We start from the raw sequence: 24,964 nt of genomic DNA, 5'->3' as shown, positions 1-24,964 counted from the left end.
ATTCTTCCTCAGACTGTCCAAAATTTATTTCTCCATTCAAATCTGAAACAACATCATGCTTTTGTAGCACTTCGGTATATTTTTCATCTCTATCACCTTCTTCCAATATCTGAAAAAGAAGCTTCAAATCAGGGTCACTTGGTGAGATTCCCAACTCAAAAAATTTCTTTATAATTTCCACGTATGGGGGCATGATGTCTGATGGTATCTCATGATAAATGTTTGTCATCCTCACATACAAATGGGCTGAAGACTGTTAAGGTTGTAGCTTTTGTCAGATTGATTCTATCATGAGATACCTTGTTGATGGTAAATCATCTTTAAGATAAATATCTTATATATATAATATATATTCTATATGTAATATAATATATATTATATGTGTGATATAATATATATAATATATATTATACATTATATATTATTATTATTATTTAATAACATAATAATATATTGCATATATGGTTAACATATTAATATTACATATATGCTTAAAGATGAGTTATACATATGGTTATTTTTTTTTCTATTAAGAAAGTTTAAACATTTACAAGTATAACCAAGAGTCTGAGAAAAAGCACAGATCAGATCTCACCCCCAAATACATATACAATACAAAATTTTGGGGGGTAAAAAACAAAACTTAAAAGATCGAAGTACTGTCAGTTTTTACCATTACATACACTGATTACAACTTTTCTTTATATATATATATATATAAACCAAAATCAAACTGAAGTAACAAGCTAGCTCCAACCATCATTTTGGCTGTCAAGATCTGGTTGAGCCCCTGGAACTTCATTAGGGTTTTGAATCACATCAGCAGTAACCTCCTCTTGTTGGTTATATTGATTCCTTGCAGCACATTACATACATTGTTAACTCTGCTGCCTTTGAAGGAGCTAAGAAACTCTGGTATTCAGCAATGTAGTTTGCTGAATGCACATTATCCTTGTTGATCAGCAAAATGTCTTCTCGCATAAGTAGCATGAAATCACTCTTGGAGATATGAAGCACCAAAGCAACCTGAGACATAATATGAAAATGGGTGAGTTTAAAATTAAACTCAGTAAGTACCCTTCTCTCATCCTGAAAGATTTCTTTGTTCCTGTCCTTCCAAAGAGTCCATAAAATCTTAGTAGAAAGAGAAAACCAAAAGGTGTTTAGTTTAGAATCAAATTTCTCTACATAGCTAGCAAGAATTTCACTCCAGGAGACACTACCAGCACAATTCCACACACTAGAGGAACCAAGAAAAATAGACCACAACTTGCGGGTGTAAACACAATCAAAAAACAAATGCTCAAAAGATTTAGTCACATTACATAAATTGCAAGACATTGGGGATAAACCAATAGAAGAAAGAACTTGACCCATAGCTAGTTTTTTTAACAACAACAACCATTTAAAACAAAGCTTTTTAGGCTTGGCTTTACCCTTCCAAAGAAAATTAAAAAAGAAAGACCAATCAGAGAATGGATTAATTTGCCCCCAACACTGGATCACTCTAGCTATAAGAGAAGAATCATTCTTCATACACAAATATAGCCCCTTGGTAGTAGTGTCTTTCAACATGACACCATCAACCCACTTAGTTTTGTCAAGAAAGTCGACTGAGTCAATAATATCACATGGGCTATTAAATTTGATTGCTTTCTTTATCAAAGTGAAAGTCTTTTTCTATGAATTAGGAATATTAAATCTGCTTTTTATCTCCTCCTGCACCCCTAACCTCCCACCTATCAAGATATCCTGAATCAATGAAATCCCCTTCAAATTCCAAGCTTTGGCAGAATAGCTCTAAGTAAGTGCCAAAGCTTTGTTATTATACGAAAGTCCCCACCAAATGGATCTATCCTTCACAAGGAAATAAGGAGGCCCTCCTGCAGCTTCTCTATCCTGTATATACTTCCTCACCTGAATCCAAGCCTTCCAAAAGGTATGAAATTTTTTTGACCCAAACAGTCTCATCTTAAACTCCCCTAAAACAATTTCAATCACTGGAACATCCTTCCAATTCTTACCTTTCCTAATGACAGATTTCAAAAGGTTATTCCTAATGAGAATTTTCCATGGCTTATCTCCCCATAATGCTTTCAACACCTATTTGGAAGCAAGAACCATACCTTGGGCTTTAATATCCTTCAACCCCAAACCTCCCTGACTTCTTACTTGACAACACCATTCCCATTTAACACAATGTCTCTTTTTGTTCCCTTTCCCATTTGACCAAAGAAAATCTCGCAAAATTTTTTCTAGCATGTTCACATGAGAGTTAAGAAACATCTAGGCCAAAGCAAAAAAGATATGATGAGAGGAAAGAACTTTCTGCACCACTTGCAATCTGCCAGCAAAGGACAAAGAATGTGTTTGCCATTTCAAATGCTTTTTATTAATTTTTCCATAGACCCAATCCCACATCTTATTAAGATTTGGCTCAACTGAGAAGGGGACACTCAAGTACTTAACAATCTGGTTAGGACCAGACTAGTGCCAACCCTTACCGACCAACCAATCCAGAGGATCAACAGACCAACCCAACACATTGGATTTAGAAGGTGAAATCTTGGATCCAGAGGCCAAACAAAAGAAGTTGATCCTTTTATAAGTATTCTCAAAATTCTCCTCTGAAAGCCCTAGGAACAATGAAGTGTCATCTGCAAACTAAGCATTAAGCAACACCTCCCCATTGGGCAAGGAGATGCCTTTCAGTTTAGGACCCAACTCCTTTGGCCTTAGAATGTAAAACAAAGCATCTGCTGCAATAACAAACAACAAGGGGGCAATCGGGCAACCTTGCCTAATCGACCTCTCCAACACAATAGGCTCTGACAAGCACCCATTCACATCTATGACAGTACTGGCATCCTTAAAAAGAACATTAATCCACTTGCAGTAAGAATCCAGGAAGCAAAATGCTTTAAGCATACCTGTTACAAATCCCCACTCAATCCTATCATAAGCTTTCTCAAAATCTAACAGAATCATAGCTACATCTTGCCCATCATTCTTAGCCCAATTCATGGCCTCCCAAATAGTGATCAAATTCTCCAGGATATACCTACCTTTGATAAAACCAATTTGTGTCTGTGACACAAACTTATTTAGCAATAAAGCTATTCTCCTAGCCAACACTTTAGCAAGAATTTTATAAGACAGATTTAGTAGAGTTATGGGTCTCCAATTTTTAACCAGAGACTTATCCCCCACCTTAGGCAAAAGCTTGATAACTCCTTTATTAATGGAGCCCCCTAATGACCCCTTCTTAAAAGATTCTTCATACACCACCAACAGCTCAAGGCAAATCCAACTTTTGTTTTTCTTATAGAACTCAGTCGGGAAGCCATCCAAGCCAGGAGACTTTCCATTAGGAAAGGAATCAATAGCAGCTTCAATTTCCCCCACCGAGATCTTCTTACTAAGATTAATCTGTTCTTCTTCTGAAATTTTAATAGGAATGAGTTTAAAACAATCTTCCATCACTATTCTGCTTTCTGGAGTCATCTCTGAAGAGAATAAATTACTATAAAAACTATAGAAAGCATGCTGAACCTCCTCGGGGTCATTTGAAATTCTATCCCCAACAAGAATATCACTAATAAGTTCTCTTTTGTGCTTGGCTTTAATAATGTTAAAAAATTACCCTGATCCTTTATCCCCTTCATCAATCCAATTCATCCTAGCTCTAATCCTTTGCCCTTGAATCTTGTACCTTTGTATGCAACTCAAATGATGTTTAATGCTCACCATTTGCAATTCCAATTCCTCACTCTGCCGAATATCTTGTAACTCTTTTTCTGCCCGAATCAACTTATTCTACCATACAAATTCCTCTTGTTTCTTGTCCATGGTTAACTTCTTACCAATTACTTGCAGAGGATTTTTCCAAGTCTCCACTTTTAAGTTCCAGAGATCAATAGGATCAAGCAAAGGGTTACTAATACTAAGAATCTCAGTAACCATGATAATGGCCTCAACATTATCAAGATCCTCGAGAAGAGAAGAGTTAAGCTTGAAAGAACTATGAGTCCTCTTAGGAACTGGAGAATTCCTCAAAGCTTCTATCCTACAACATGTATGAATAGGTGAATGATTAGAGAGAGACGTCGGAACAACTTGGACTGGAGCATGACTATTTTGATGCAGGAAAGAAATAGAAGAATTGTCCCCGTACACCCAATCCAATCTACAATACACCCTATGCTTACCCAATTGATTATTGCACCAGGTAAACCAAATGTCTTGGAACTTGCCATGCATATTTTCCATGGGATCCACCAAGTTGAACTTTCTTTTGAACTTAAACCAAAAATACATTTCATTACCTTTCCAACAATGTGGCAAGCCTCCAGCCTTATCGATTCTGTGTTCCACCATGTTAAAATCCCCCATGACCACCCATGAAATATTTGGCAAGTGCACACAGCACCACTCCCATAGTTTTGTTCTTTCTCTGTAATTATTTGAAGCATACACATTACGGACACCAAAAACACTTTCACCTTGCTTGATAACAACCCAAATAACCCTCTGACACTCAAAGCATCCATGGCTAACAATATAACTTTCCCATTTCGGGTGAATGAGCATAGCCACCCCACCCTTCCCTCTCTCATGATTGGAGTGGAAGCCTATAGCCTTGTCCCAAAGGAACTTCAACATAGAATAGGCTTGAAATCCGACCACCTTAATTTCCTGTAAGCAAATAATATCCTTATCTTTCAACTTATTGCACCACCTTCTAACTAAATACTTCCTATCGGGCATTTCTAATCCCCAAACATTCCAACTATGAATATGCAACATCATAATAATTTAGGGGGAGTTTTGGCACCCTTGCATAACTTATTAAAACAATCAGGAAGATTCCTCCTCCCTCTATCCCTTAAAGGACCAGAACTTCTTTCTATAGTCTTCCTTTTCGTTCTACCAACCTCTGTAAACTACCCCTCTGAATTAGAAACTACCAGAGCTAAAGATCTAGGTGAGGAAGCGGGAGCCGAAGACACAGAAAACACCTACTTATTATCTTGCTGAATTTTAACTGCCCTTTCTTTAATGGATATGAGGGCTAATTGCTGGGCATTCAGAGCAGGTTGAGCCTTACTAATTGCCTAGGGGGAATTAGATTGGCCTCTTGACAGGGGGGAGGCTATGGGTGCAGGAATAATATCCGCGGCACCACCATTAGTTGGCACCACATCAAACTCTTCTTCAAAGAGAGGATTTGCCAATGACAAAAAACTATTACTCAGCGATATCAATAGTATTAACAGTTAGAGGCTGCAAACTCGGGGTGGTAACGGGATCCCCCTTCTGCAAACCACCACTCTCCATAACATGGATACTAGACCCCTTGTCTTTATTCGAGATTTTATTTGCATTCTTAGTACCCTTGATTGGTAAACCAAAAGCTTGCTGGTTATTAGCCACATTAAATTTTTCTTTACGAGAAAGCTGGAGAGCTGGGCAATCTTTTTTGGTATGCCCATTAAGTCTGCAATGAAAACATGCATTTAAATTCCCCAAGAGGGCAATCTCCCAACAAAACCTTTCACCCTCAAAATCTAATGCAATATTATTAGGAAAATCCACATTTGGAGCTAGAGCCAAAAGCACTCTAGCATTAAGGTGAGGCAATGTCGCCCTGGACTGCTCAACTTGTAACAATGGGCCTAACGGTTTAAGAATTTGTGGAATGAATGGCCAAAATTCCACATTCAAATTCTTAATTTCCACCCAATTCGGTGGAACCCTAGCAACTACCTTATCAAAATCACCTTTTGGAGACCATGGGTAGATCTTGAACATAGATCTACCAACATTCCAGAATCTTTTTTCCAACACTCTTTCTTGCATGCTGTGGTTTTTCAAAAAAATAACAAACAAACTCTTCTGTATCATTTTACAATAAATCACATAAATGCCAAGCTTTTTTCCCCAAACAGCCGCTAGCTAATCATCAAAAAACTTCCTAGCAAGCAAAGCCTCTTTGTCCAAACAAACGAAAAAAATAGCAATGCTTTTCAACCTAGACCTTTCATTCAAAATTGCAGACACCATGTCCTCATTGGGGAAAAGAGAAAGAACCTTAGGGCCAAGAGAAGAATACTTACCATTCTCTCCTCTGCTTACACCAACGGTGACTTTGCTTTCATCGGGGAATCCACCTCCATTGGCTGCGGCCCGTCTTCCTTATCCTCCTCGCAACTTTGATTCCACATTTTGTCTGCGAATAACACCCTTAAACATCGCTGCTGTCGAGAAGGTCGGAGAACTCTCAGCCACCACTTGTTTGTAGGATAACTTTCCTTCCCCATCACCAACATTCCCGACTGCAAATTTATGATTGCCCATCTCAGACGTACTCCTACCCACGTCATCCTACAAATTGCACTCCTTCCCTCCGCCATGATTTGGCTTTCCTATGGCACGAGCGAACTAGGCTGAGGGAAAATTTCACACCACACCACAGGGGCTCGAAATAATGAAACAATGAAACCCAAGCCAAATGGAAAACAAATGCAAACGAAGTACTTACTGCAACCAAGCAAAGGGTACAAGTGACACGAACCAAACAACATGACTCACAAAACACAAACCAAGCAGAATCCAAGATTGACATCATTCAAACACCGGGCAAGTTGTAGAGCCCATTTTTCCTCCTAATTTATTAGATTATTAGATTATGAGGTTATATTTGAATGGATGAATATTCTCGCCTAATTCATCTCATTCAACTTCATCAAGAATGGAGGACTCAGTCTCTCATTCAATCTAAAGCATAAATCCAGTTTCATATACATACGGTATTTATATTATTAATATATTAATTAATGATGATTAACTATAGAGACATGTCTCCTCTCATATTTACGAGTCTTCAAATTTGCATTTGGAAGACATCAATCACATTGGCAATGTTAGTACATTTGCAGAAAACAATCTATGTTACTCAACATGGTATCAGAGCCACATTGTAAATGTAACAATAACAAATGATCAGAAATGGTAGTGGTAAAAGGTATCAAGTAATGAAGTTAACAAAATGTTTGGTAGACATAACATATATTTGGTTCGATGACTTTCATGATTGACATGATCTTCTTTAACAACAAATACTAAATTCATGGTCAGTGACATTCATCGCTGCTACCTATGTTTGACACGATGTCTTCCACATATGATATCTACTCAGTGATTGTTTCTTTAACTATAGAGACATGTCTCCTCTCATATTTATGAGTTTTCAAATTTGCATTTGGAAAACATCAATCACATTGGCAATGTTGGTACATTTGCAGAAAACGATCCATGCTACTCAACATGGTATCAGAGCCACACTATAAATGCAACTATAAAAAATGATCAGAAATGGTAGTGGTGAAAGGTATCAAGTAATGAAATTAACAAAATGTTTGGTAGAAATAACATATATCTGGTTTGATGACTTTCATGATTGACATGATCTTTTTTAACAATAATTACTAAATTCAGGGCCAGTGACATTCATCTCTGCTACCTCTGTTCGACACGATGTCTTCCATGTATGATATCTACACAGTGATTGTTTCTTGGTTTGTGAGAAGTTTGTATGGTTGCATATCAAAGATTGAAGACGTTCAGAATATTTCACTCAGGGAAGGCCAATAATGATTGAGCACGGGAGTTTTGGATATGAAGTGTTTTTTGTACGCTGTGACAATTTCAAGTGCCGGACATCTGATGAAAAATAAGATGAGCACATATTTGGAACACATATTGGATGGTTATTTAATGGTGGTGTGTCCACAATATTAGAAGATGAATGATGACAGTAAAATGGAAAAGTGGAAGTTTTATTGGGCCTACAAGTAATAAGACTGTTCGCTGTAAAGACTTCAATTTTTGTCTTTATCGGACATCCAAGATAGCAGAATAGTGCTGATAAATCTCTACGATGGATCTGAATATTGTTTCACTCTTATAAGCGGAATATAGAAACATTTTTTAAGCTGCAGTTGGGGAGTTAGAATTGGTTGCAACCACATTTCTAATGAACTAGTTTACAAACTTCTATTTATTTATAAGCATCCAAAAGTTGAGTGTGGTGAGTGTGATAAAGATGAACTGCAATAAACAGATTGATAGACGCTTTATTTTAGTTGAGTGGAAGTGCAAAGAACTTGTGAATATTGGATGGGTGCAACAGACAATTATATTTGTTTTTTTAAAAAAGATTATACAAATCTGGGTGTGACGAGTTGCTGAATCCACTGTTCATGCCAGAAACGCAATATAACATTCTGATGTTTCAACAAATAAGCGAATACTTTAAAATGAAGGCTGTGATTTATTTTTGATAGAAGACTGCAAGCACTAAAAGAAGTAATTCTATAAAAGGCTGCGATCAGATTTAAGAGAAGAAATTATACAATGAGATTTGGTCGTTAAGTGCTGCGACTTATGTGAAAAATCGTAAAGAGAGAAAGTGCAAAGATGTAAATAAGAAAGAAGCAGATTGCAAGGATGTTAACGAGTATTTTGAGATAAGTATTGTTGATTATTTCCTCTTGAATACTAAGTTTATTTGCATATCATTGTCAATCTCTTAACTATATCCATACATGTAATAAAATAGTCATTTGCTTTATTATGCTCCTGTTCTTTCCCTTGATTCCCATGGATGATTCTTTGCAAAGAAGAACAGAAAGAAGTTTTCCATACTTGAATATGATGCAAAGTTGTTCAACAAAATAAGAGAAGGAACTTCACATTGTGGGGGGAATAATAATCAATGTGTCATTCCCATTGTTTGACAAATGCTTATATGGAGGTATTTTATGACTCGATGGATATGGACCTTCACTAAAGCAACTTGTATCAAGGATGCACAGATAAGTAATCATTAGCTTTGAGTATTACATTTAACTACTCTTTGAATTCTCTCTCTTAATTGTATATGTACAACAAGAATTATTTGTGTCGGGATGTTCTTGCAAAAAAAAAAAAAAAAAACAAAAAAAAAAAGGTTAATACTTAACACATGCTACTAGATATTGTGCAGACTCAATCTAATGATAGTAGCTCCAAAGACTCTGATAATCAAGATGGATAAAGTGAGGCTTTTGAAGCAAACATCTTTGATGATTAAGATTATGAGATTCTTCTACATTAAGAGGGAGTATGACACTTCTTCTAAGGCAACGCAGGAGCTTAGAAGATTGATATTCAGAGGGAGTCTAGAAATACATGTGTGTGACTACATGATTTTGATGGGCCTATGTATATCATGAGGAAGTAATGACTTACCGCCAGAAAGTCAGAAGATTGATATCAGATTTAGAGGGAGTTCGAAAGGCATCCTTGGGTGAAGAGAGTTTCAAATGGAGTAACTAGAGGACCCAACTTCCTAGAATCATTGTTCAGAGGGAGAATTTTGAGGTGCAATCCTTTGTTAATGATATCTTCTCTACGAGGATGTCATGTCCTCCAATTTCTGCCCTTCCTTAGTGACAACATTTCTAGCAGGGTTGGTCTATTATCTGGTTCCCATAGGCTAGCAGAGTGTAGAGGGAACCAACCCAGGGACTTTGAGAGTCATGCATGAGCTTCCCAAGTAGTTTGGAGCAGTAGACAATAGTCTCCTACAATTTAGGAGGGATTCCTAATTTGTAGGGATTGACTAGGAGTGGTCTAGGAGGCATTTGGAGACCTCGGCGAACGTTTTGGAGACTAAGAGTGCATCTCTTATTTCCAGTTCAGTGACAGTTCTCTTAGAGGTGCACACAGAAGGGGAGTCATTGGGACTCCATTTTGGTTGATTGGGGCTATCTCCTACTTTTTAGGAGCATCCCTAGATTTTAGAGATGGACTACCAGTTGACACATCTTGTCCGGCATTAGTCACAGACAGGTGTCAAGGTCAGATTCATGTTTGATTGGTCATTTTGGGCCTTTTGGGACCATTTGGGAAATATTTTAATATATTTAAATATTTCCTAAGTTGGTGATTAAATAAATTAAAATAAGGTTAATAATATAACCATTTTGGAGTAATAAGGGGATTTTGGCTTTAGTTGATTAGGTACAACTATGTGTTATAGCTTGTTGGAAAGGTCTCGAATTATTACACATGATTTTTACTATCTGTAGACTTTTTGGTGCATTCAGCTATGAAATTTTAATAAAGTAATATTTTTCCTATAGCATGGACGACTTTAATTGGGAAAATGTTATTTTATTATATTTTATTTAAAGGGCAAAGTGTAATTTCCCTTTAGGGTTCCATTTACAGTTGGAAGGGGATATAAGGAGATGGAGACCTAATTTCTTATTAGCTTTTGTGTATTGAAAAACTTGTTTTTGTGAATTGGCTTTGAGAGAGCAATTCTTCATCTGGGACGCAAACCCCAGGTTCTGGATTGGTTGGGACGTAGCTCTCAGTAGTTATTGGCATTGAATTCTTCAAACACCATTCTTTATTGTGGATTCAGGTTGCAGATTTATGGTTTCAATGTTACAGATTGATTCTTTCAGCTGGGATGTGATTCCTTGCAGTCTTACGACTGCCATTTGCAGCAATTTGGCATCATTGTTGGATGTAAGATCCTTGGAATGCATTGGATTTATTATTTGGCTTTATAAATCAGAAATCTGCCTGGTACGATTTATATCAATTCTGATTTGGCTCTATGTTCTTATTTATTTTCAGTCTCCTCTTATGTTTATTGTTCATTATTCATTACTATTGTGAAAACTATCAAAAAACACAAAACAAAAACAAAACCTTCTGCAACTTCTGTCTATTCTCAAAGACCATAAAAAAAATCACAGGAAAATATAATTTATTAATTTAAAAACTACAGCAGATCAGCAAGGGCATCTATCGGAGATCTTTCAGTGGTATCAGAGCCTACATCCTGCCAGCCTGTAGGGTTTGTGAGAAATTGTCACAACAGATTTTGGCATCTGGGTACTGGATAAAAAGTTTTGATAATTCATTTCAGCATCTGGGTACTAGCTAAAAAGTTTTGATAATTCATTTTGGCATCTGGGTATTGGATAAAAGGTTTTAATAATTCATTTCAGCATCTGAGTACTGGCTAAAAAATTTTGATAATTCATTTTGGCATCTGGGTACTGGATCAAAAATTTTGATAATTCATATTAGCAGTACAGAGTCGATTTTTGCTCTGGCATGTTAGTTTTAGTTGGTCAGCGTGGTAGTTCATTATGGCAAAACTGTTAAGAGATATAACCCTGTGGAAAGAATGGGAACAGTCACAACAAAAATTCAAGCTTCAATTGCAGCAGTTCAATGATTCTATGTCAAGGAAATTGGGACATGCTAGTGGATCATCATCTTCTTCTAGAAATGATCCATTGCCACTAGACAGGAAAACGGAAGTAATTAGCATACTTGAGGAGTATAATACTCTTCCTCAATATGTTAGGGAGAACTTTCATTTCAAAGATTACATTGACATGCATCCAAAAATTTGTCATAAGGTTAAGTTTGCAAAAAAGGAATACCATGCCATAGTTGATGATATATTTTCATGTGAGAAAGAAGATTTGTGTCAACCTATCCGTGTTCAGGATAAAAACACCATAATGGATCAGTCACTTGCAGGGTATGCAGAAGAAAGGCATGAAGATGTGTTATGATTTGAGTTGCAGCCTATGAAAAACAAAAATCAGTCATCATGTGGGATTCCTAAAGAAGAAATAACTCTAGATCAGGAGACACATAGCACACCATTGATTCATCAAGTTGATCACAAAATGGAAGAGATTACAATCATGGATCAGTCCATTAGGGATGTTGAAAGCATGTCTCCAAAGTCTAATACCTATTCTAATTTTTGCAACAGTAGCTCTAGTCATGTGGTATCATCCATTTCACATGAAGGTAATGAGGTTGCTGAGTCTTCCTATGATGGTACTCAGGTTATGTGTGTTGCACATGAGATTTATATTGTGGATTCAAACCACAAAGGTTCTGATTGTGTTTACCCCACCTTGGAAGATGTGAAAAAGGCTCAAGAGACGTGCAATGGATGGTCACATAGAGCTAAGAAGGCCAAGATGTTTGCTGCCCAAGGAAGACAACACTTACAAGAGGTCAAGGAAAGATGCAATCAGCTTGATAATGCAAGAAGATGAAGAGAGTCATACATTAGATCCTTATTTCTTCCAAGGGAAGAAAGTGAGGATGTTGAGCATACAAGGGTAGAGCTTCTTGAGGTAGGTCCACAAGAAGAGCATGTTGAGATGTGTGAAGAGGAAAAGAGTTATGATTTAGAAAACTTAGTTTGGTCTAGTTTGCATCATGAAGTTTATGACGTTCCTCTTTTAAAGAGCTCCTTAAAAGCTCCAAACAATGATTATATTAGTTTCACACTTGATGGACCAGCCACAAGTGTTATTTTCATTTGTGTGGAATGGAACATCATTGATTTTGATTTGGTTAGTCATGCATCATCTACAATGGAAGAACAATTGTTAAGATCATATGAAGCATCTTGTCTTAAAGAGATGATTAGAGAGACTAAGAGGCTGCTTACTAAGAAGATATTGCATTTTGATAATGTTTGGTTTGTTTGGCATACTACACCTTGGAGTTTGTTAGTAATGGAAAACATATCAGTTATGGAGATAGAGGTATGGATCAGATTTTGGGCAGCTAAGGCAGTTAATGAGACATATTATATTCGTTTGAACACACCCCATGGACCAGCACCTTTAGAGGAGTCACCTACCTTGGAAGGAGAGGCAAGAGAAGACCGCAAAAACATTGTGGAAAGGTATGAACATACTTCTGATTTTCTGACTTTGAACAACAATTCTCTTTCATCTCATGAGTCAAACTTTGAACCTTGGTTACATTCAAGTTGGGGTGTTCAAGTGTGAAGTTGATCCTTCCCTACCAAGAGTTGATGACATATTAAGTTGCATACCTAGTGGACCAGTCACAAAGAGTCTGTCTTTGTTGAGAATTAGAAACATCTCTCAATCATCAATGGGTTTATCACCTCTTCCATATGATAGGGCAGCGATGTACCTTTTGATTGAAGATTCAAACTTTTTAAATATTACATTGGGCTTTCAAGATCAGAATATAAGGGACTTCGTTGGTTACATGGTTAAACAAAACATTTACTTAACAACCTTTAATGAAGGCACACTAATTTGTGGAAATATAGGTAAAGTTGCAGTAGCTGTTTGGAGGACTTGGAAAAGTATTCAACAAACTTTCCTTGCCGATGATTGACTCATTTGTGAATTTCTAACAGCTTTGGTTGTTGGTAGTAATTGTGGCTTCATTTGGAGTGAAGTTCTTAGTTGGTTAGATGAGGTACAGTTTCACAATAGCAACAGAATGAGTATCAACATGCCGGAGGGATGTGTCAGTGCAAAGATTTGAGATCTTGGCATCAACATGTGTTGGGCATTTTTTCAGTGGATTCATGTTGAGTTGCTTCACTTTTGGTATACAGATGTTTACATCAGAGTAGCGTAGTGGTTGGGTGGAGCAACATTTCTCAGATCGATATGGGATTCAGGAATTGATAATCCTACAATGTTGGGTACAAATGACACATGCTTTGGTTTTTCTCATGATGGCATACATACTTCATCTTCGAGTTTGTCATCTACATCCATTGATATGGTAGTGGTATCCTCGTTAATTGGTGATTCCATAGTCTTCGATTCCTTATGGACTAGTGGCTGTCCAAGCTAGAATCATTTACTACTTGACTTGGCATTGACTACATCCATGATTCAGTATGAGGGCATTGAGGAGTGTTTCTTTGGGACATTTGTTGTTTGGCATTGGTATGATGACGTCTATGATATCATTCGAGTTGCTGGTCAGAATTATAGCAGCATTGTTAGGTGGTCATGTGGGTTGGAATACTGGTTTATGGAAGTTCACTTTCACACCTTGCTGTTCTGCTTCATTGTATGTATGTTTCATGGAGTGCGGTTGAGATACTTCTTCATCTCATTCAGAACATTTGGTATTTTGGTTTGGGATCTGGGCCCTGGTCTCATTGATACATTGGTGCTTCAAGGTCCTAATGAATTGCTTCACAACTTGTGGTTCACTAATATTTATATCAGAGTGACGAAGCGTCAGCATGGTGGTTCCCTTTTGAGGCAGATTTGGAATCCTGGAATCACTTGGATTTGCAGTTCAATAGTTGAGGATGTGGAAGCCAATGTAGGCTTACTAGAGTTTCCGCCTTTAGTGTTCCGATTTGGTTCTTTCAGAGAGCAGTTCATTGAGGAGTTGACAGAGTTGGTACAGTATTTGATTGCTCTTCCTTCAAGGGGTTTACAGGAGGTTACTTGTTTGGGTGCAGTGCAGGACAATGTTTCTAGAAGATGGAACTACAAACCTTCCAAGATGGCTTGGGACCCTGGGATTATTCTTGGTTATGGTATGGACTTGCCTGATGTTTGTGGAGTTGGATTGACATTGCTTGAGGACAAGCAATCTTTGGGAAGGGAGGACTGTCATGTCCCCAATTTCTGCCCTTCCTTAGTGACAACATTTCTAGCAGGGTTGGTCTATTATCTGGTTTCCATAGGCCAGTAGAGCGTAGAGGGAACCAACCTAGAGACTTTGAGAGTCATGCATGAGCTTCCCAAGTAGTTTGGAGCAGTAGACAACAGTTTCCTACAATTTAGGAGGGATTCCTAATTTGTAGGGATTGATTAGGAGTGGTCTAGGAGGCATTTGGAGACCTCGGCGAATGTTTTGGAGACTTAGAGTGCATCTCCTATTTTTTAGGAGGCATTCCTATTTTTTAGTAGGAACTCCCAGTTCAGTGACAGTTCTCTCAGAGGTGCACACAGCAGGGGAGTCATTGAGACTCCATTTTGGTTGATTGGGGCTGTCTCCTACTTTTTAGGAGCATCCCTAGATTTTAGAGATGGATGACCAGTTGACACATCTTGTTCGGCATTAGTCACAGACAGGTTACAAGGTCAGATTCATGTTTGATTGGTCATTTTGGGCCTTTTGGGACCATTTGGGAAATATTTTAATATATTTAAATATTTCCTAAGTTGGTGATTAAATAAATTAAAATAAGGTTAATAATATAACCATTTTGGAGTAATAAGGGGATTTTGGCTTCAGTTGATCAGGTACAGCTATGTGTTATAGCTCGTTGGAAAGGTCTCAAATTATTATACATGATTTTTACTATCTGTAGACTTTTTGGTGCCTTCAGCTATGAAATTTTAATAAAGTAATGTTTTTCCTATAGCGTGGACGACTTTAATTGGGAAAATGTTATTTTATTATATTTTATTTAACGGGCAAAGTGTAATTTCCCTTTAGGGTTCCATTTACAGTTGGAAGGGGATATAAGGAGATGGAGAACTAATTTCTTATTATCTTTTGCATATTGAAAAACTTGTTTTTGTGAATTGGCTCTGAGAGAGCAATTTTACATCTGGGACGCAAACCCCAGGTTCTGGATTGGTTGGGACGTAGCCCTCAGCAGTTATTGGCATTGAATTCTTCAGACAGTGTGCGTTGTTATCAGGGATAGGGTACACCATTCTTTATTGTGGATTCAGGTTGCAGATTTATAGTTTCAACGTTACAGATTGATTCTTTTAGCTGGGATGTGATTCCTTGTAGTCTTACGGCTGCCATTTGCAGCAGTTTGGCATCATTGTTGGATGTAAGATCCTTGGAACTGCATTGGATTTATTATTTGGCTTTATAAATCAGAAATTTGCCTGGTACGATTTATAGCAATTCTGATTTTGCTCAATGTTTTTATTTATTTTCAGTCTCCTCTTATGTTTATTGTTCATTATTCATTACTATTGTGAAAACTATCAAAAAACACAAAACAAAAACAAAACCTTCTGCAATTTCTGTCTATTCTCAAAGACCATCAAAAAAATCACAAGAAAATATAATTTATTAATTTAAAAACTACAACAGATCAGCAAGGGCATCTATCAGGGATCTTTCAGAGGAGAAGTTCTAAGTGAAATTTCTTGTAATGCACTCTCTTCTATGAGAGAATTGAGGTGAAAACTTTTGTACCACCCTTTGACTTGGTTCATGGTAGTTACTATTTCACTTATGATATTTAATGAAAGGTGGCGATTTTTCATTGACATATATAAACAGAAGGTAACCATTATAAGATGACGATCTTATAAATAGTAGACCTGTTATCATGACAGACTTCATTAAATTGTTGTTTCAAAATGCTGGAAATCATGATAACGAATAGATAAAAGGTAACCATTGTAAGGTGATGATCTTATAAATGGTAGACCTATTATCATGGTTCTTTGGGCCGGATTTTTCCAAACACCATGATAACCAACTTGTTATGATTGTTTGGGTTGGATCTTGTCGGACACCATAGTTGCTACTATAGACCACACTTAAGGTGGTGTTTTTAAAGTCATGGAAATTGCTTCAATTGTGTGTTATGAAAGGTGAGAAATTTACCCTGATAGTGAATTGAATATCATATTGAGATGATATCTCTTCTTCTTCTTAAGAGCATAGTGTGTTCTATAAATCCTCCCTAGCTAAGAGGGAGTGTTAAGGTTGTAGGTTTAGTCAGGTTGATTTAATCACGAGATACTTTGTTGATGGTAAATTATCTTTAAGATAAATATCTTATATATAATATATCTTATATATATTATACATTATATGTTATTATACGGTTAACATAGATACAAAAACAATTCAATATTTCACTATATTTATTATGATCGCTTTTAAAATGCCATAAATGACCTTGTCCACTTATCTGACATTTAAATTGTTTACTGAATTTAAAAATGATTATAAAAGATGAATGAACTCTAGTTTAATTCTCTATGTCTTAAATTTAAACAAAAGACTTTTTATTTATAATTAAAATATTATATTTAAATTTTGCGTTACAAGGTCATATTTTTACCCCTTATTCCTTCTTACAAGTGAATTTAAAATACTTTTTCTTATCAAATGTGTTGTCCTCTTCTTGGTTGTTTCTAAAATAATTTTGAATCTTTTTATATATATTTTCCTAAGACCATTCCCTTTAAAATGAAGGGTCATATATTTTCTAAAACATAATTTATTCCTTTCTTCTATATAATCGCGCCTCTTCATTAAATCACTTTCCTATGGTAAACTCGCTAACTTTCAAATGATCTTGATTAAAGCACCTAATCATCTTAACCTTTTATTGAGATTATCGGGGTCCTTGTATCAATCCAACTATACTCCAGCACATTAATACGTTCCTTTATTCATCGGCTAGAAAGGCAGTGATATATACTTGTCTTGACGTGGTGTTATTCCTTCATCGAGACCTTGACCAGGTGTCTGCGTGTACTTCCATTCCTGGTTCGAACAATCTTCCACATATGTTTGGGGTTTTATAATAACCAAAAAACTCACGTCATATTCCAAGTGGACACAGGGTATGCGTATGTATATTTTCCTTATGGCATTTATTCTTCATACTGGGCATCGGCGGCAATATACATACCGTTCATCCTATTCAAAATCAGTCATAGGCGGCTTCGTCACTGTTACTTATATTTCTGAAACATGCACACTATTACTTGCATCGATTTTCAACCTTCCAGTCACTATTTTGTGGAGTATCCATGTTATCGGGTGATATGGAAAAATCATTCTGTTCAAATGGCATCTCCAGAATATCCGAATTGTATTTTACATTCCTGCTATGTATATATTATGTATTTACATAAGTATTCTTCTACAACTGGTGATGTGGCATGAGAATTTCGCTTGTCCTGTTTTATCATCCAGGGAACCACGTTCTTTGTGCCTAAACACAATTTAAGTGGGTTGACGATATCTGGACCAGACCACCAAATTTTCTTTGCAAATGTGAAATATCCTTTTTCATCTATCTATTCTGAAGAAGACTCTTTGCAGAATATTTGTATTCAGGCATAGTCCCGCTATGGGAAAATAAGCAAACAGAAAACTTTGATTCTCAAACAAGATTGCAATCTGAGTTACTCAAGGACAAGAACCAGATAGGTGCAGTATCATTTCCTGTTTGTCCATTCAGTGTATGAAATCTTTGTGTGTAACTTAATGCATCCTGTGCTAACTGTAGTGGGTGAAGAAGATGGTTTGGGCCGTCACTGCCACTGGCAATCATTACTGTTGGCATACTAAGAAATCGTGCAGGTTGTTCTGAATAGTCTTCAGCTTCTAACAACAGTACTTTTAATAGAAACATCTGCTTTGTGAATCCCTTGTTAATATCAAGTTTAACCTTTGTCTTTTATCGCTGATGATGCTTTTTCTTCTTTTAATGTTGGTGTATATGAATTTTAAAAAATCTGTGTTCTGCTTTCTAAATCAGGTAAGCCAAGTTTAATTTTTTGATCCAATCGCCCAGGCCGCAAGAACATCACCATCCAGTAATGACATTCTGCATCAATATATCTTAATGAATTTGGAAACTTCAAAGTCCAACTTGACATCAATAACAATATGTCTTCAAGTCTCGAACGTTAATTCTTAAATGAAAACCCTTAATTCACAAAAAATTGGGCTCCATCAGATTGTGCTGTTAACTGTTGTTTTTCGTTTCAGATACAACAGTTTGGTTGATTATGATTTAATCCAGGAAGGATTTGCATTTTTTTGTCCAACATGGATTGTGCTGTTTTCTGCTTTTTTTACATTTCAGATACAACAGTTTGGCTGATTATGTTCTACTAGTTGCAAACCACGAGGCAGAAGAATAAGGATGCAAATTACCAGTGTTTTGTTGCCACTTGCATAGTGATTGATGTAGCTTTAACCACTAGGGATGTACTCCAATAGACAAATTTGTTTCATTTTCCCATTGGGCATATTCTTCTCCCTTGAATAGAGGAGCATGCTTTGATCTTTCCCTTGCACACAGTATTCTGTTGCTGTGTTGTGCTCGTGCTGGCATTCTGTAAATGTAGCTGTCTATTTGGTTGAGCATGGGAGGTTACCTGTTATAAACTGCATAACGATGAGCACAACATATCCTTGATATTTTAATAGGGTATATCTAATTAATGTGGCAGTTAGTATCTGATATTAATAAGTCACATGCATTACCTTTGAGTGAGATCTTTGGCTCCATTCCTTTAAGCATAATTTCTAGATATCTGTCAGACTTAGGTATCTAGGATATCTGAAGTACCTTATCATCTCCTGAATTGAAGATGTTATGTGACATAAAAAAAAAATTCTTTATATTTGTGAATTTTGATAACTTATATTATTGTCTTTTCCTTAACATTCTTTAGCTATCTCTTCTTTTTACCTAAAAGTTTAAAACAGGGTGCTGTATGTCTACCAGAAGACTAATTGATTGCCAACTCTAGGCTACTTATGAATCATGATTCTATTTCTTCTGGTGTTTTTCGTCCAACATTCATCCTAATTTTTTGTTTATACAACATTATGCATACTTTATATTCGGAGCTGCAGTAAAATTATAATTATTAATTACTGTATTTCTATGGTTTTACAGGTTGGAGTTGTTTCGGACTATGACTTGTTGGCACTGGATTCTATATCAGGTGTCTGGTGTCAGATAAACTAAAAATGTTCTCTTATGCTAACATTCTAGACATTTTACATATAACAATGTAGGCATATGGAATTTTGAGTACTAAAAGGGCTAACACAAAAAGAACAATACAAAGGTGTTAGTATATCTCATACCAGAAAAAATCTTTTGGGGAAAAGTGGGCAAACAAGAAGGATATTATTTTTTGAAAAAGTGGGGTTTCGAATGAGAAAAAACTGGATTTTAAAAATCTATTAAAGATTGAAAAAGAGACAAAAACCATTACTTTTTGAACATTTCCAAAGCACAAAGATAAAGAGAGAAAATAACAGAGAGTTTAGCTCATGAATTGTCATAAAAAAAGATTTTTTGCCCATGAATTGTCCAAATGAAAAGTTTGTGTAAAATAATAGAATGCAGTGTAGCATGTACATTTACTAGTGAATGATTCTTTGGTAAGTACCATATGCAGTTGATAAAGTTATTGCTAAGTTAATGATAAAACAATTCATTGAATGATATAGGAGTAAACCTCTAGTTTTGCTGTATGGAACAAGTGGATGGTAAAATGTTATTAACAACACTGCATTCCAAATTTGAAATGACTATTAATATCTAAAGAATGTTTATTCATAGAGACTGCACTATCATAACAAACTCTCAAATCATCAAAAACTTTAGAAGACCATAAAATAATTACAATAAAGTTATAAACATGTTTACAACCCAGAAGCTAAGTTACTGGTTCGAATCTGGATGCAGATGCAGGTGCAAGAACCTGGTACGTGGATACATGCTTTTATATGGGGGGGAGGGGGTCATTTGGGTACGTGGATATATATAAATATACATTTTCAAAAGTGTACACAAACACACACACACAAAGATTAAAGAAATAAATAGAATTAAATCATTTGATAGTATGATACAATTGATCAATGCCAAATGTCAAAGATAAATATTAAATCACAAATGCCAATTGATAGTTCTCACTTATTCAAATAATAGCATATATCTCTATGTTCACGCATCAAATGAAAATCAGAAAATCATTACAATTACAAAATGTGGTTCATGATTCGTCAATCATCAAAAGGATTATCAAAAAAATCATCTATTAGATTTTCATCTTCAGCTCGAGAGCAATTACTCAAAGTTGAAGAGGAGACACAAGAACTTTTGGAAGAGAAAAAACAATGAAAAAACATCTATTGGATTTTCATCTTCAGCTGTTGCAAGTTTAGGATCATTTGAACCCAAGGAAGTTCCACTTGCACTGATGCACCATATGCAGGGATGTATATATCATCATCATAAGTTGTAGTGGGTCTAGTAAGATGCTCAATGGTTACACCCAAGTTGGCACATTCAAAGGCTACATAAGCTTCACTCCCCATTGTTGTAGTGTTCCTTCTTATGTGACAAAAGATGCAAATTGGAATGAATATAAAACTAAATCTTCACCTTTTTTTGAACCCATCCAGTTATGCTTTTGAAAGGAAATATCAGAGCAATAAAGTGAAAAAGAAATCCAAATATGTTGATTGAAGTACTGTTACCAAAGTATAGAAAAACTTGAGAGCAATCACTCAAAGCTTGAGGAGGAGACATAAGTACTTTTGAAAGGAGAAAACAAAGAAAAACCCCTTATGTATTATGAATGAAGGCAAAGCCTAAAGAGAAAAGATAGAGGAGAGAGCTCATTACAATAATATCATTTAAGAACAAGAAACATCTCTTAAATAGAGATAAAGAGAGGAGTTGAAAAGTAACACCAATATCTATGAATGCCACTATTCACAATATGTGTGTGCAGTGTGTCACCATCCTCATAAGAAGCATATACTAATATTCCTTGATAAAGGGAAAAAAAAATAACATGTCCTCACAAATGTACAAGACAAATTACATGTGGGGATTCCAAAGGAATATCCTAAACTAAATAAACCAAGGAAAGATTAATATTCTGACCCTCGCCCCAAATCTTTACCTGGAGACTTTACATCAAACCCTTAAATCGGTTGCAAGCCAATGTTTTTACAATGAGATAGAAATATATCTTTACAATATTTGCATCTTGATCTTGATCTTTACATTACAAAAGAACCATAGGGCCTCTTTTGATGCAATAGTACACCCTTTATATTCAATTTTAATAGAGCCAAGAGAAGTTGATTGATGCTTTTGTATGTTCCACAAGATTTCATCTAATCCAACAAAAAATAAAAAAATCCACAAGTAGATTTCCTATCATTGGGATGTCCCCCTAGATCTGAATCAGTATATCCTTCGAAAATAAACTGAAATCTCATCATGATCAACCAACCATTAAGAGAATGCATAGCATATTTTAGAAAATTGTTTATACAACTTTAAATAAGACTAATGAGGTTAAGGCATGAATCTAGAAAGTAAACCAACATTAAGATATGTTTCCATTCCATTGCACTAATTTGTTGACATTTTAAGGAAATGGATGGCTCATTCTTAATACCAAATGATTGTAATCATTTATTGGAAATATTATTGATATATGCTTTGTCATAATTAATTCTAAGAACTATGAGCATTAAAATCAAATTGCCTTTCAAAGGTATGAGAAATCCAACAAATTTCAAGAACTTGATGGGGACACAACCCAAGAACAGAATGGACACAACAGAAAAGGGGAAATTATATTAACTGAGAAAATAAGCTAGTACAAACAGTACAGAGAAAATAAACTTCAAAACATGCCCTACTTACAATAGCATAAATCTGGAGATAATTTCTCCTGTCAGTACCTCCTCTCAAACTCCACTCCGAACTGCCTTTTACAATGCCAGAAATCTTCTTAAATAGACCCCGGAGGGTTAAGGACTACGAATACATTATAGAAAGTGCTAGTAGGCATCCACCGACCAAATAGAAGGCTCCAGAAGTTGCGTTAGAAGTCGGCGAAAATCTAGAAGAATCTAGAAATGGCAATCGAACTTCCGGGAGGCATAACTTTTGAACCGTAGCTCCGATTGACAAACCGTTTACATTTCCGGAAAGCTCTCGAAGCGCTCTATAGCCCTATGGACTAGCTTTGCTTGTCCCCCATTTTTCGGCCCTTTTCGAGGTCATTTAATGCCCCTAACCTGACTTTGAAGCATTCTTATGAGGTCTCCACAACCCCGAAAACTGCAATAACTCTCAAACCGTGGGGCTTTTTGACCTGATTCTTTTTCTGGAATGCTCTAAATCACAATTACATTCATCTGGCCAATTTACACCTCCTAGTTCACCAAAATGATGGCTCAATTACATACTCCTATTTTTTCGAAATTTATACAAACACTAATAGTGGAACTGTGAGAGTTGGAACCTTTATTTGACCCAAATGGGTATCCAAAAATGGAAACACATGAAACAAAAACTAAGTCTAAGTATATTTTTTTTTGGGTGACACAGGATTGCCTTTATATCTCTGGATGCTCTTGCATCAGAAACTTCATCCTTACTATAAAGGAAATGGAGCAAGTTGATAAACATCAACTGAAGTAAGTACATACCAAAATCTTGGATGAAGGGATTCTACATGGTTCCCAGAAAGGTTACTCTAAGCAAGGTGCAAATGAAGTGCCTGCTATGGTTAACCTTATAAACAAGGTTCCCTACACAATTTACCAAAAAACAATGCAACTATATGCATACAAATAGATGGTTTCAAACCATAGTAAAATTGATAAGGCACTTATAGTAAGATAAACTCATAACAATTAACAAATTATAACTTAGCATCATCAATGACATTATTTGCTTCGGATTAATCATATGGCACAATTTCTATTGCTTCTTAAAACTGATATAATTTCAAAAGGTTGAACATTTTGTTAGCTTAAAAATACCCCTTTGCTTGAATAATAGTTCCAATTTGTGGAAAAAAATGAAATGATATTTATATAGTTAGGAAAAGACATTTAAAAAAAATAATTTACGAAAAACTTTTGGTTTACTCAAAACAAATTTTAATATTTGAAAATAATATTGTAATGAAAAATATCTTGATGTTTTTGTTTTCTTGATGCAAACCATTTGGAATTGAAATCTGAAAAATAAAACTGATTAACCTGATTTTTGGATTTAAGGTAAACATAATTTCAAAAAATAAAACTACAAGAAATACTAATTAAAAGATTGAATTTCTTTTTAAAAAACTTGAAATAAACACCTTTTAAGAAAAAATAATAATTCTAATTTAATTAAAATAAATCTGGGCTGAATAAGGCCCAAGCTATATTTTAAAATGTAGAAAAAGAAAACAAATATAGATTAAAAAAAACTAATATTTAGAAAAGCAAATATTAAATTTGTTTTATTTAAAGAGATTCAACAAGACTTTGAAAATTGTGAAAAATATAAAATTTATAAATAATAACTATAAAGAAAAACAAATACATACAATATATTTAAAATTTAAAACTCTTGATTTTAAACCTTAAATTTGAAAGGACTAAAATTTGAAAAGAGTTTCAAAAGATTTTAGATGGTCTTCTTCTAGGGAACTTTAAGAAGGAAAGACACTTAGTAATAAATCAAAGAAATAAGAGAGTATAAGGAAATGCATGATCATTTAAAAAATAATGAAATATGTAGATTTCAAATATACAAAATGATATGCTATCAATGGACCATGCACAAGGCACAGGGAGGAGGGCATTACAAACATAATTATCTGGATAAGTAGATGTTGTAGGCTGTGTTACAAACTTTGGTTACAATAAAAATAATGAACAATTTATGAGAGTTACAAAGAATATCAAGAATTTTTTTTAAAAAAAATACTGAAGATAGCGATCAAAATAAAAGAAATGCCTTAAAAGGGCACGATGGTAACAATTAGAAATGAAATATGGAACAACTCTTAAAATGGTGAAATTAATTAAGGAGAAAACTGTTATTCACTATTTAGAAACCAAATATCTTAGAAAATATAGGAACAAAAAGATACTTAAAGTTAAAACCTAAGTTGCTGGTTCTAATTCGGGTTTGAATTTTGCTCTTTTTTTTTTGGGCCGGGTTTGGGTTCATTTTGGGTTTGTCCATACAAGATTATTTAAATAAAATAATATATATATGCTGCAACAAATACGTTCATACAACACTATACTAATATCAAAGTAATTTAGCAAAATACACCACCTATATATTAATGATTTAGTTCGAAACATTCATTTGAAGGCTCAGCCTATAGCAACTGATAGTTGTTGAAGTTGATGAAAGATCAATCCCATTGCTCTCAAGAATCACGTGCATGCAAAACTTGTTATAGAAAGAGAGAAGCAAAAGCTATGGAAGTTGGAATTTCCAAATCCATGGATGAGACATTCTCTTGATGAGCAAAAAAAGAAATTGCTATTATCAAAAGTGAATTAATTA

At 35.3% G+C, this 24,964-nt stretch overlaps 1 protein-coding gene and 1 long non-coding RNA gene across 2 annotated transcripts in view; both read left to right on the top strand.

Annotated features, from left to right (window-relative positions):
* The window catches only part of LOC149548099 (CBS domain-containing protein CBSX1, chloroplastic-like), a 230,878-nt gene that overhangs the window by 35,396 nt on the left and 170,518 nt on the right, over nt 1-24,964 (top strand). Inside the window, exon 4 of the mRNA XM_089792125.1 lies at nt 19,523-19,571. Coding sequence (XP_089648251.1) covers nt 19,523-19,571 — 49 coding nt within the window. The remainder of the gene's footprint in view (nt 1-19,522; nt 19,572-24,964) is intronic.
* Nucleotides 17,329-18,256, top strand: LOC149548103 (uncharacterized). The gene is made up of 2 exons (XR_016353977.1): nt 17,329-18,039; nt 18,119-18,256. It is a non-coding gene; the product is annotated as an uncharacterized LOC149548103 (long non-coding RNA).

Source organism: Cupressus sempervirens, chromosome 7, assembly GCF_028749045.1.
Source record: "Cupressus sempervirens isolate cs-2001-9-10 chromosome 7, ASM2874904v1, whole genome shotgun sequence".
NCBI classification, from domain to species: Eukaryota; Viridiplantae; Streptophyta; class Pinopsida; order Cupressales; family Cupressaceae; genus Cupressus; species Cupressus sempervirens.
Note: the sequence above shows the minus strand (reverse complement) of the source record. Positions and strands in the feature narration are given on the sequence as shown.